This window comes from Dama dama, chromosome 10, assembly GCF_033118175.1.
Source record: "Dama dama isolate Ldn47 chromosome 10, ASM3311817v1, whole genome shotgun sequence".
Classification (NCBI taxonomy): domain Eukaryota; kingdom Metazoa; phylum Chordata; class Mammalia; order Artiodactyla; family Cervidae; genus Dama; species Dama dama.
This window is the reverse complement of record NC_083690.1, coordinates 8,280,417-8,292,865: the sequence shown is the minus strand read 5'-3', so window position 1 is coordinate 8,292,865 and position 12,449 is coordinate 8,280,417. Positions and strand designations below refer to the sequence as shown.

Below are 12,449 nucleotides of genomic sequence, written 5' to 3'. Positions count from 1 at the left end.
TGGCTTGAACTGACAGTGAGTAACTTAGAAGTTGCTATATGGACGTTGGTGCAGTGGGTCGTTTAGATTCATCAGTTACTTTTTTTTTTTTGCCTTTCAGCCAAACCCCAGTCCCCAACCCCCTAGGTCCCTCCCACCCTTCCCGTTTCATAAAATAAAATAATGTGGATGCAGAAAAGAACATGACTCCTGTAGTCACTTACACTCTTCCCCAACAGCTGATAACCCCAGTAGCTTAATATTCAGCATATATAATTCATTTACAGAATACAGCACTCTGGATATGGCCCTATACCAGTGTTTAGTCATAGCTAGCATCTCTCTAGATCAACCACAAAGAAAAACTGCCTACAGCCAGCAACCAAACTACAGAACCTTCAGAAATGAAAGACCCACAATATTAAAATACACAGAACAAAATATCTGAGGTATAAGATAAAAAATGTAATTTTTTTTTCCTCTTTTTAATTTAATTTTTTTTTTTTTAGATGCTAAAATGATGCACTACTGCATGTATTGCAATACCCAGGCCTCGGAAAGCTTCCTTTTTCCCCACATTGGAAGGTTTTGTTTTTTTTTTTTAATGGTTTTTGTCATTTAGTATGGAGCAAAACGGTTGTATCCCCCTCGGTATATACTAGCCTGCAATGAAGAAAGAACGAGACCCACATCGTCAGCATGGCTCCTAGTCTTGGCATCAGTCAAGGGTGCAAAAGCATTCTGAAACAAAGCAATTTAAGGGGTGTGTTTTTTACATTTTCCTTTTGCAACACGTGGATCATCAAAAAAGACTACTATGTGAAAAAATAGACACTCGGAAACAACCAATATGGAGGCGTCCCCTACCCATCCCGGGTACACTTTTTTGAGATTTGAAGATAGGGCCAAGCCTGACCTCTCCCCACCCCGCAATCGCTCCTTACAACGAAAAATCCCTGTAGAACCAAATTCGGGCGGCCAGTCCTGGGATCTATAAAGGACTCTGAAACAAATGGGCCGCTGAAGGATTGATGCTGCCTCTTATTGTTGGCTTGTTTGAGTCACTAACAATACTGTGCGTCAAGGATGCAAAAGCATTCTGAAACAAAGCAATTTAAGGGGTGTATTTTTTACATTTTCCTTTTGCAACATGTGGATCATCAAAAAAAAAAAAAAAGACTACTATTTGAAAAACTAGACACTCAGAAACAACCAATATGGAGGCGTCCCCTACCCATCCCGGGTCCACTTTTTAGAGAATTTGAAGATAGGACCAATCCTGACCTCCTCCCCCTATCGCTCCTTATGACAAAAATTCCCTGTAGAACCAAATTCGGGCGGCCAGCCCTGGGAGCTGAAAAGGACTCTGAAACAAACGGGCCGCTGAAGGATTGATGCTGTCTCTTAGGGTTGGCCCGTCTGAGTCACTGATAATGTGCTCTGTTGGCAAAGGCTCTGTCTACACTCAAGATGTTGCAGCAGAGGACTTATTGAATGTTGTCATTCAACCCTCTGGGCCAACACTTTCCCCCAGTGGACTGGGTGTTGAAGTGGAGTGGCTGAATGCAAAAGCGGGACAAACATGTAAGTCCACCTTTACTTGACTCGGCTGAACAATCTGTATGGAAGGTGCTCTTGAGAGGGGAGTTGTGCAGATGAATTACTGGATGTCATTGAGCTTGTGCAAAAAATGATAGGTTTCCCAATCATGGTGAAATGTCTACCGCCAAGCTCCAGGGAATTGCCTAGCCGTGGTTTTAGACGGCACTTAACTCTCTCCTTTTGTGAAAAGTTTTGGCGATGCCAATGAATGCCTCTGGGGCTTTATCTTTAAGAGCAGAACTGATCATCTTGATCTCAAGCAGAAATCTGCATGCCAAAAAGCTCTGTAATGATTGCATACGCTCTCACGTGATGGGCACGTCTTACTGTACGCTTTTAGTGCATAGAAGTTTGAACAAGTACAGGCAAATTCACCATCCCCCCCTTTCACCTCCCAGTGTTGCCCTCCCCCCAAACCCCTCCCCAAACAAAAACCCAGCCCCCCCACCCAAAAAAAAAAAAGAAAAGAAAAAAAAGAAAAGAAAAGACAACTCCCAAACTGCTTCCTTCTAATTCCTCATGTACTAGGCACACACACAAAGCGTGCCTCTCTCTCTATTTTCTTTCCTGGGCGACTATGACTTTAAACATGAATTGTAATAGGGGAGGAGAGGCAGGCAGATTCTCAGCTGCCTGGCAGCAGTGGCCTGGAACTGTGCAGCTTAGCTCCTCTGAGGTCTGTGGTGGGGCTGGAACCTTGGGGCTATGTGAATGAGCGGCAAGGGAGGGAGGGAAAAAAAAAAGAAAACAAAAAGTTCTGCATTGACACTGCATTCCGTTAGTGATGGATTTCATTATCAACATGACTAATTATTCCATTAAGGTAAGTGCTTGGCTAGGTGAGACTTGCAAAATGAGAAATATAATAACTTACATGCACGACATTGCCAAGAAATTAAGACATTTATCAAGTTTACTGGGAGGATTAATGTGGCATTTTTTTAGCTGCTGTTAGCACAAGAGACAAATTCAATTAAGGGAAAGTGAGAGGACGTCAGCCGTCAACCCATCCTGAGAGCCCAGCTGGGGGAAGGGGCAGACGGGGGCCGGGGGAGGGGGGCAAGGAAGAAGCCAGGAAGAGGAGGAAGTGGTACTCACCATGGCACCAACGCCGTAGGTGGGGGCTGGAGCAAGTGTGTGGTGGTAGGGGTCGGTAGCATAAACTCGTCCGTAACTAGAAGGAAGACAGAGGGGAAGATTGAGCCATAATATGTGATTATGAAGTAACAATAACAACCGTAAAACACAAAATACCAAGACAATGTGGAGGGGCCCTATCCATCTTGAGAAATAAGAAACACATTCCAATCGGCCACGTAACATGAGAAAAGTCCCTCCTATACAACACATTCCTGTGTCCACTTAACACTGCTGGAGATAAAAGCATGTGGGGTGTGCATGTGTTTCCTCTCTCTTATACAACCCTTTCTACACTCTCACTGGGTTGGAAGCAGGCAACAGCTTGAAAGAGTGGTTTTAAGAAAGCCAGGAACCACAGAGGACCCATTATAATCAAGACAGATTGTCCTCTTTTCCTAACAGAGTTGTCACCAATCAAGTGAGAGAGGGTGGGCCAAAAAGGACCCAGTCTTTACAGTTAGGGTCCAACATGTCAGAATGGGAAAGAACAGATGTATTTAAACAGAAGCATCCTTGAAGGCTTTGTGGGACCTCCCTCCCCCTCAAGAATTAGAGCCTGATGTGATTTTTGAGTCTATCACCCCAGAACTTCTATCTCATCAATCTCTAGCCAGGTTCTGGGAAGGGATACAGTTTAAACAATATTTTTTTTTAAATAGTTTTTTTTTGATACAGACCATTTTTAAAGTCTTTATGGAATCTGTTACAATATTGCTTTTGTATTTTGTTTTTTGGCCAGGAGGCATGTGGGATCTTAACTCCCTGACCAGGAGTGGAACCTGCATTGGAAGGCAAAGTCTTAACCACTGGACCGCCAGGAAGTCCCTTGAACAATATTTCTTGGTGACATTTCTTTATATCAGGATTTTTTCCTCCTCTCTCTACCATCTTCCTTCCACTGCCCTGACTCCCAACTCAGGCTTTAGAATAAAAATGTAAAAGAGATGGACACCGAATGCATCAGATGCCTCAAAGTGTCTGGAACTGAACAAGGCAATACATCAGATATCAGAGCTCAGAGAGACGGGGTCATTTGCTCAAGGTCACAGAGCTAGACAGAGTCAGAGGTGATCCTTGAATCCCTCAGGGCAACTCTCATGCTCTTTCCATGGTTCCAGGTACCCTTCCTTGAATAACCTGCTGGGTATCTTGTTAGAGTTTGAATGCTGCTGTTTTGGTAATGATCACAGCTGAGATGCAGGCGAGGTTAGGTGAGGGTCTCTGGAAGCAAAGCCTGAAATGGAGATTCTTCCGCCCCTGATTTGTTGGGGGTGGTGCGTTTAAGAGGAGGGAGAGGCAAGCAGCTCAGAGAAAGGGAAAATAGAGAAGCAAGGGTGTATCAGTTCTGAGCTGAAAACTAACTTCTCCCTAATCCTGAGTTCCACCCCAAAGTTGATCCCAGCTGGAGGCAAGTGAGTTGGCTTTTTAATGCTCTTGTTAGTTAAGCATTAGCTGTAGACTTCCTAGAAGGGCAGAGGATAAACTTCCTAGTTGCAGTGGTTCTTTGGGAGAGGGTAAGTCTCTGCAGAAAGAGGCAGTTGGGTACCATTAGTGACCAACATTCACAGTGGTTAGCAGAGGGGTAAACCAGCCACTAGATGGGGTAGGTGTGAATTATCAATGGCTTTTGAGTCTTGAACATTCCTTTAAAGAAGGAAGGAACAAGGCAGGAAGAAGTCATTGGTCTATACTATCAACCTTGGGTCGAATTTGCATCGACTTTATTCTTCTCCTTCCCTGTCTTTCCCTACTTGCCTTCTAAACTTCCTTCTCATAGTTGATGGATAAGAATGCACTGGATGGATCTCACATCATGAAGCCTGAGAAGGAAGAACCAGGGGGAAAACCTTCTAACTCTCAGGATCTGAGTTAGACTCCAGATGGAAAAAAAGAAAAGATTATACTAAGCTCCTGATTCTGGGAAAGATTGAGGCAGGAGGAGAAGGGGAGCAACAGAGAATGAGATGGCTGGATGGCATCATCAAATCAATGGACATGAGTTTGAGCAAACTCTGGGAGATAGTGACGGACAGGGAAGCCTGGCGTGCTGCAGTCCATGGGATCGCAAGGAGTCAGACACAACTTAGAGACTGGACAACAAAATTCTAAGCTCTCATTGGACATGCTTTACTCCCAAGCCCTCTGCTCATTTCAAAGGTCACTGAGCTCAAATCATCTACACGAGTCTTCTGCCTGATCTTCAAAAGCGTCAACATTCAGCACTCACCTGATCCCCAAAAATGAACAGGTATTTCTTTTCTGAGATGAATCTCTCAGTGAAACTAACAAATAGGCAAGCCCTTCTTGCTTTCATTCCTTGGGACATCCTTTGTGACTTTGACTCATTGAAACTGCCTTTAATCAAAGATTCCCCCTCTCTCAGGGAGGAAAAAAAACAAAAAGCAGATGTATGTCCAAGACAGAGTGTGTTAAAGCAAGAATGATGACTTTTTGAAATAAATCTTTTATTCATGGAGGTTACTCATGAAACTGGGGAGTTTACCCCTAATTAGAAGCAGCTACTAATAGGGAGAAAAGAACATGATGGATGACTTTGGTGTTGATTTTCATTTCATGAGAAAATAAAGTCTGTCATGGATCTGGAGGGAAAAAAAAAAACATAATAGGATTATTTTTAATGTATTTTCGACTGGCAAAGCTGGTTATAGGAACTGGCTATAAATTGCAAAAGTGAACTAAAAATGCTTGGATATTTACTAAATGATGCCACAGCGTGGTGTTCCTCCAAAACAAGCAGTGAAGATGCTAATTCAGAGCAATGATTAGTAGTTGTTTGTTTTTTTTTTTAATTTGGGGACTGATTTTGCTGTGGCAAAAGTGTCCCATTTTGAAGAGATAGCAGAGTGGTGGTCTGAATGTGAAAAGGTAACCCCCCACTTCCCCTTTCACATCCTTTAATGGTCATTCTTATCTATCGATAACTCTGGGTCGAGAGTCAACCTCTGTAGAAAAATCAAGGTAACAGTTTGGCAGTGTTCACTTCCAGGGCAGAAGAGAAAGACAGCAGCAGCAAACTGGTCCTCATAAATGAGCAAGCTCCTTTGTGCTCCTCGGGGTGACCTCTACCTTCAGAATCCGATGGTTTTATTATGATTAATAAATTTCATCTCCACAGAGGAAAAGGGACCATGTCAGCTCAAACTGAAAGCAAGGAGGCTTCTTTACAAATGCTAATCTCGAAACATGCCCTTCTGTGACACCACTGTTTAGACACAAGGTTATCAGGCAAGATGTGGACTGGAGCTCCAGGGACGCTGCGGGGATGTTGGCCACACTGGTGACCTCCGGTCCTCAGAGCTGCTTGGCGGAGCCCAGAGGAAGACGGGCGGTTCCCGGGGACCTCGGCGGGATGGATGGGGAATGCCCGGTGAACACTGCGTGGGGACTGACCCGCACCTGGCGTCACCCTGCGGACCAGCCATCCCTGCCAAAGCGGACAGGTATACAATCGGGCCCCAGTGCTCGCCGTGGCCCACAGTCCACTGGTCAGAAATTACAGATGAACTCTGAGACGTGTGCACGTCACTCATGCTAGCACCACCCTGACATAAACCGCCAGTATTTCATCAGAACCAAATCAGAAACAGTCATTTATATCTATATCTGTCTATCTGTCATCTATCTGTCTGTCTCTCTATTTATCATCTATCACTTGTCTGTCTGTCTATCATCTATCATTTATCACTCTGTCTCTAACATCTATCAATCGTCTGTCTCTCCATCATCTGTGTACCTCTATCATCTATCAGTTATCTATCAATTATCTATCTATTGCTCTATCATCTATCTGTCTAGCTGCCTATCATCTATCTTTCCATCTATCTAAATATAAACCTGTATCAACTTAATCATACCTAATGCCCTTGCTTAAAATCCTTCAATGATTTCCCAGTTACCCTAGAATAAAATCCAACTTGCCTGTGTCACCCCTGCCCGCTCTCATCCCCATCTCGCCTCCCCCACCCCTTGCTCATCAGGACTCCCAGGACACGGGTGAACTCGTTCTCCCCTTGGGACCCTGGCTGTGCTCATCTTCCATCTGAACTGCTCCCTTTCATCCTTGACCTCTCAGTTCAAACGTCAGCTTCCCCATGCTGCCTGCCTCCCTGACTGCTCTTTCTTAAGCACACTTTCCAACCACATCCCCATCCTTCACGTCACGGAGCAGATCTCCATTCATTTTGGTGACTTACTTCCCGACCCGACTGTGTATCTATGCCCCTTCTGGGATGCCAGCCCACCCCAGGGGCTGGGCGGCATCTCTCTTGTTTCCTCCTCTCTCTCCATTGTCTAGCACAGCACTAACTATGGGCCAGGTGAACGAGGAAGCAAGCCAATGCCACTTGTTGAGTGAAGGAGGGGTAAGGAGAGACAAGAGGCCTGGGAAGACCCCGGTATCCATCATAACCTTTCTGTCAGTAGCCACCATCCTAGGAGCTATGCTTTCTGAAGATTCTACATCACCTGCTCCCAAAGACAATCAAAACACTTCAAGATGCGCAGAAGAAAAGTTCCTTGAGTCTCAAAATACACAGTGTGTTATTTCCCATCACCCCTGAGTGTTCACAGAGGCCAGGTTGCCACTAAGTTTATCACTCCCCTCTCCAGGGCATCTTTCCGACCCAGGGATTGAACCAGGGTCTGCTGCATTGCAGGCAGATTCTTTACTGTCTGAACCATCAGGGAAATCCAAGTTCATCAAAGGGAAAAAAACAAAGTGAAACAAGATAACTGTTCTGCTGTCTAGTTTGCTGCAGCTTATGGCCATCATGAACCCTCCTCTGTTTTTGACCTTTGCAACAAGAAAACCAGGAGGCTGACCTGCCCCACGGAGGACGAAAGCTTGGAGCCAGAAGATCCAGGTTCAAGTTCTCCCTATGCAAAGTCCTTGATCAGTGATGCAGGGAACTCTCTCTGAAGCTCATCATCCTTGTTTGTAAAATGATTCTGCTCTGTCTGAGCTCTGCCTAATTCACAGATAAAGCTCATGAAAGGAAACCAGGGGCATTTAAAAGCCATCTACAGAGAGGGGAGATTATGATACAAGGGTTCTTCTACAGAGTTTCATAAGCCGACCTCTCACTCCTGCCAAGACGTTTGGTCTGCAGGGGCACCCGAAGGATCAGGATCGCGTGTAGTTCTAGCAATCAACCCACAGATGCTTTCGGAAGTGAAGCTCTGTCTCATTTATGAGTTACACATGTACTTTCAATGGCTATATTTGAACTTGATATGCTGGAGTCAAATGAATATATAAGTTGCCTGTTGAATGGGAAATATGAACGCATGTTTGTGAAAGAGCTTTGTCAACTCGATTGAGAAATGTAAATACTACTTATTATTAACACCTTCTAAATCCAGCTGCAACAAGCTGGGTGTGAATGAAATAGAGTAGGGACATGTGGGTATCCTGCCCCTGGGTTCTAACAGTCAAGTGGTTTTCTTATAGGGGCATAGGAAGAACACTGTCATTAACTTCACTCCATAGAGTTAACTTGGTATATTTGAATTCACAGTCGCTATGCTCCCCAGAACTTTTATTCTTATTTCAGCATCACCTCCCCACGCTTCCTGTCCCAAAGATAGCTGCGGGGGCGGGGAGCGGGGGGGGGGGGTGGTCCCTGGGGAAGAAAGATGAATAAAATAGGCTCATCCTCCAATGAGGCTCCCAGTGTAGTGTAGGTCTCCTAGACGATCCCAACACAGCAAGAAGGTACCAACACTCAAGTCCCCACCATGATGAGAAGCGCTACAGAGTATGCATTCAAACCAAGATCCCTGATGAGGGGTCAAAATCCCAGAATCTGCAATGCCGTTGGAGCTACAGTGCCTTCATAGTCATAATCAGATCTAAGATAGAGTCTGGAAGGTATTTGGGAACTTAATACTCACCAGCCACACACCTCCCACAGAGTGTATAAGGAGGGCCCTACACACGGCCCCACGGTCCTCACGGCCTGCTATTTGGAAAGCAATGGCTTAGCCAGGAAATGCTCCCCTTCCCACTCCTGTGGCCTCAGGCCTCAATGCTCAGTTGGCATTGGTGAAGGCACTCACTAAGGAATATTCCACTATGACGACTGCAGCTTTCTCCTGGTCTCATCTAGGCAATGACTTCTATAATTGCAGACCATGTGGGTGACCAGGACTTTTCTAAAAGCTTCCCGAGACATGCAAGTCAGAAAGCAGAGTCAATCCCATAACTCAAAACCTCTAAGAAAGACAGAGTAGTGGTGGATGGCATTCTCCAAGAGGAGCCACAGAGTTACTCCAACCCGACGCTGACGTTTCTGAACTCCCCTGCGGCTCACTTCCTTAGCTTGGATTTGAAACGATTATCTTCGCAGATGGCCTTTTTCAGTCTCATGATTCTTTTCCTCCAAAGTAGGAGGGATGGACTTCCCTGGTGGTCTAGCGGTTAAGAACCCGCCTGCCAAGGCACGGGACACAGGTTCGAGTCCATGGGTTCAAGGCCCAAGACGCCACACGCCACGGGGCACCTACTGAAGTCCAGGCACCTAGAGCCGGAGCTCCACAACAAGAAAAGTCACCGAGATGAGAAGCCTATGCATCGCGATAGAGAAAGCCTGTGCAGCAATGAAGACCCAGTACATCCAAAGAAATAAATAAGTTTGTTTTAAAAGACAGAGAATTTCGGCCCATGCCCTCTCTCTGTTCCACGCGGGGTTCCTCCAGTAAAACCCCTGGAATACCTGTGTCAGAACTACTCCCAAACTGAGTTGTCCTTCTGAAGCCATGGGTACAACAACCTCTGAGCCCCATGCAAGCAGATCAATGGTTTTAAGAGGTTGACTAACAGGACGAGAGGGAGACAGATTCTGGGCCTGTGCCCCAGAGAAGTCCCGCTACAGCACATATAGACAGACAGACAGACACACACACACACACACTCAGAGGCAAAATTAAAACATCAAGTCAAAACACATTGGAAGGACTGATGCTGAAGCCGAAGTTCCACTACTTTGGCCACTTGATGCAAAGAGCTGACCCACTGGAAAAGACCTCGATGCTGGGGAAGATTGAGGGCAGGAGGAGAAGGGGGCGGCAGAGGACGAGATGGTTGGATGGTATCACTAGCTATGAGTTTGAGCAGACTCTGGGAGATAGCGAAGGACAGGGAAGCGTGGTGTGCTGCAGTCCATGGGGCTGCAAACAGTCAGACACGACAGTGAGTAACAATGCAACACACTAGCGATGTCCAGGTTAACTGTCGAAATATTTTAATTCCAGGTGAGCATCCTTGCTGCTAAGAGATCCATTCCTGGGGCACACATACTCTTTCAAGATTCATTTAAGCAAAATGAATGAAACTGTGGCTCTCTGATAGAAATATGGTAAGATCCACAAAGACAAGCTACATAGGACATTGTAAGTTTCCCAGTAGCCACATTAAAAAAAATAAATGGAAAATAGGTGTCACTTATTTTTATATTTTAATTTGATCCAGCAGACTAAAAATAGTATCATTTCAATGTGTCACTGACATAAAGATAATGCGTGACATACTTTCCATTATGTTCATACTAGGTTGTTGAAATCTACTGTGTATCATATGCTGAGAGCTCACGTCCACGTGGACCAAGCGTGTTCCAGAGGGCTCCACGGCCACGTGGTAATCGGTCACCATGTTGCAGAGAACAACTCCAGAAAAATCCACAGAATGCTCTCCTCATTGAAAGACAAAAGATTCCTGACGGTTCAACTCAGTGTTTCCTGTAATGTGAGCTGAGGTCTCCTCTGTGAGAATGGTCTGGGGAAAGGCCTAAGAACTTTGATTGTCAGGCTCCCTCTCCAGATCTAGGAACTGGAATTTCTGGGGCAGGGAGAAGGCAAGATGGAGTGGAATCTGTATTTTTATTTTTTCAGTTTTAGTACTTTTCAATTGAAGTATAGTTGATTTACAATGTTGTGTTAATTTCTTCTGTACAGCAAAGGGACTCAGCTACAGATATATACACATTTTTAAATATTCTTTCCCATTATGCAGATAAGTTCATCTGTACCATTTTTCTAGATGCCACATATAAGTGATATTACATGATGTTTGTTTTTCTCTTTCTGACTTACTTCACTAGCAGAAATAGGGACACAGATGTAGAGAACAAACTTAAGAATACCAAGGAAGGAAGGAAGGGGTGGGATGAACTGGGAGACTGGGAATAACACATATACTCTCTATGTATAAAATAGACAATTAAGAAGGACCTACTGTACCACTCAGGGAACTCTCCTCAATATGTATAAAGACCTAAATGGCAAGAAAATCTAAAAAAGAGGGGATATATGTACAACTGATTCACTGTGCAGTATAGCAGAAACTAACAACATTGTAAAGCAACTCTACTCCAATAAAATTTTTAAAAATAAATAAATAAAAATTTATTTATTCCTTTCCATTATGGCTTATCATAGGATATAAGTCTCCACACCGTACAGTAGGACCTTGTTGTTTATGCATTTGTAATAAATGCTGCAGGTGATCATCACCCACTCTGACATGTGATACCTGCTGTTGTATATATATATATATTTTAATCTGCCCTGATTAACCCTCCCTTACTCAGGCTAATTCAGAGCTCTCTAGACATGGTTAATGTTCATAGGTAAACTGATAAAGACATTTCATTTTTAGGAGGTATTATGATTGCACGTAACAGGCTTTGAACATTGTCTGGTCCATTGTAAGCACTCAGTCAACACTGGGAGGATCTTCACTAAGTTCCTTTCACTGTATGTTCCCTTAGCACCCTGCACGTCCCCTATTAGAACACACACCACACTTTCCTGGAAACAGACCAATTAACTACCGATCGATTTGCTGCATGACAACTTTGCTGAATAATCAAATCACAGAAATGGAAAGGAGAGACCGTTAGATGAAATCTGCTGAAGGATCAATTAGAGGAGTGGTCAATTTAGAAACTTCTTCTAAATAGTATCTGAAGTCTTAGTGCAGCTGCCTGGGTGTGCAAGCATGTATGTGTGTGTTCAGGTTAGTGGGGAATAAAAAGATGGAAGGGGGTAGCGACACTCCCCATTGTGGCCCCAAACTTGACAAACAATGTCTCTAATAAAAGTGGACAGCAACCCACGACCCCAAGGAGACTGGTTTCAGCAGTGTTTGCAGGTGTGTTCGGTCCAGGCTTCCTCCCAGGCCCCACGTGTCTGTATCGAGTGCTCATAAAGGACCGAGAGTCTGTCCCCGGGCCGGCTTCCCAACCAACACGATGGTACCTGGCACGTTAGAAGGGGTGAAACTTGCTGCCAGATGGAGACCCAGCCTCACCTGCATCCCAGAGACACACAAATATGTGCACACACTCCCCTGGGCAGGCGGCAACTGGTAGCCAGAACAATGAGCTCAAAGTGTCTGGTACTTTCCAGGGCACAGTTTATCTTTTTTGTTGATTTTTAGCCACTGCTTTTCAGCAAAGGAAAGACTTGTGGAGAATCGCCCTAAAATACCCTTGGCTGGTGTCACCCTCTGTCCCCCCTGGATGTACAGAATTTTCTCTTTGCCACTCAGTTCTGCTCCCCTAGACCTGGGCCCCACATGTCATATGCTCAGCACACACGAGCTGTATGAAGGAGTCGGGGCCAAGGAAAATAAACTCCCACTGGACCATCTGTTTAGGGAATCATTTAGTTCCCCGGTGGTGGTGATCAGTCGCCTTGGTTGTGTCATA

The 12,449-nt window shown here is 44.9% G+C and overlaps 1 protein-coding gene across 4 annotated transcripts in view; it reads right to left on the bottom strand.

The window, feature by feature from the left end:
- Positions 1-538: 538 nt before the first annotated feature.
- The window catches only part of LOC133064008 (RNA binding protein fox-1 homolog 1), a 436,966-nt gene continuing 425,055 nt past the window's right edge, over positions 539-12,449 (bottom strand). For 2 of the 4 annotated variants that reach the window (XM_061153952.1, XM_061153953.1), the window contains exons 12-13: positions 2,680-2,755; positions 539-720 (exon numbers count right to left, since the gene is read on the bottom strand). In XM_061153952.1, coding sequence (XP_061009935.1) covers positions 598-720; positions 2,680-2,755 — 199 coding nt within the window. In that variant the 3' untranslated portion in view covers positions 539-597. Of the gene's footprint in view, positions 721-2,136; positions 2,285-2,679; positions 2,756-12,449 lie in introns of those variants that run through there. The other 2 variants (XM_061153950.1, XM_061153951.1) reach the window with 2 other exon arrangements.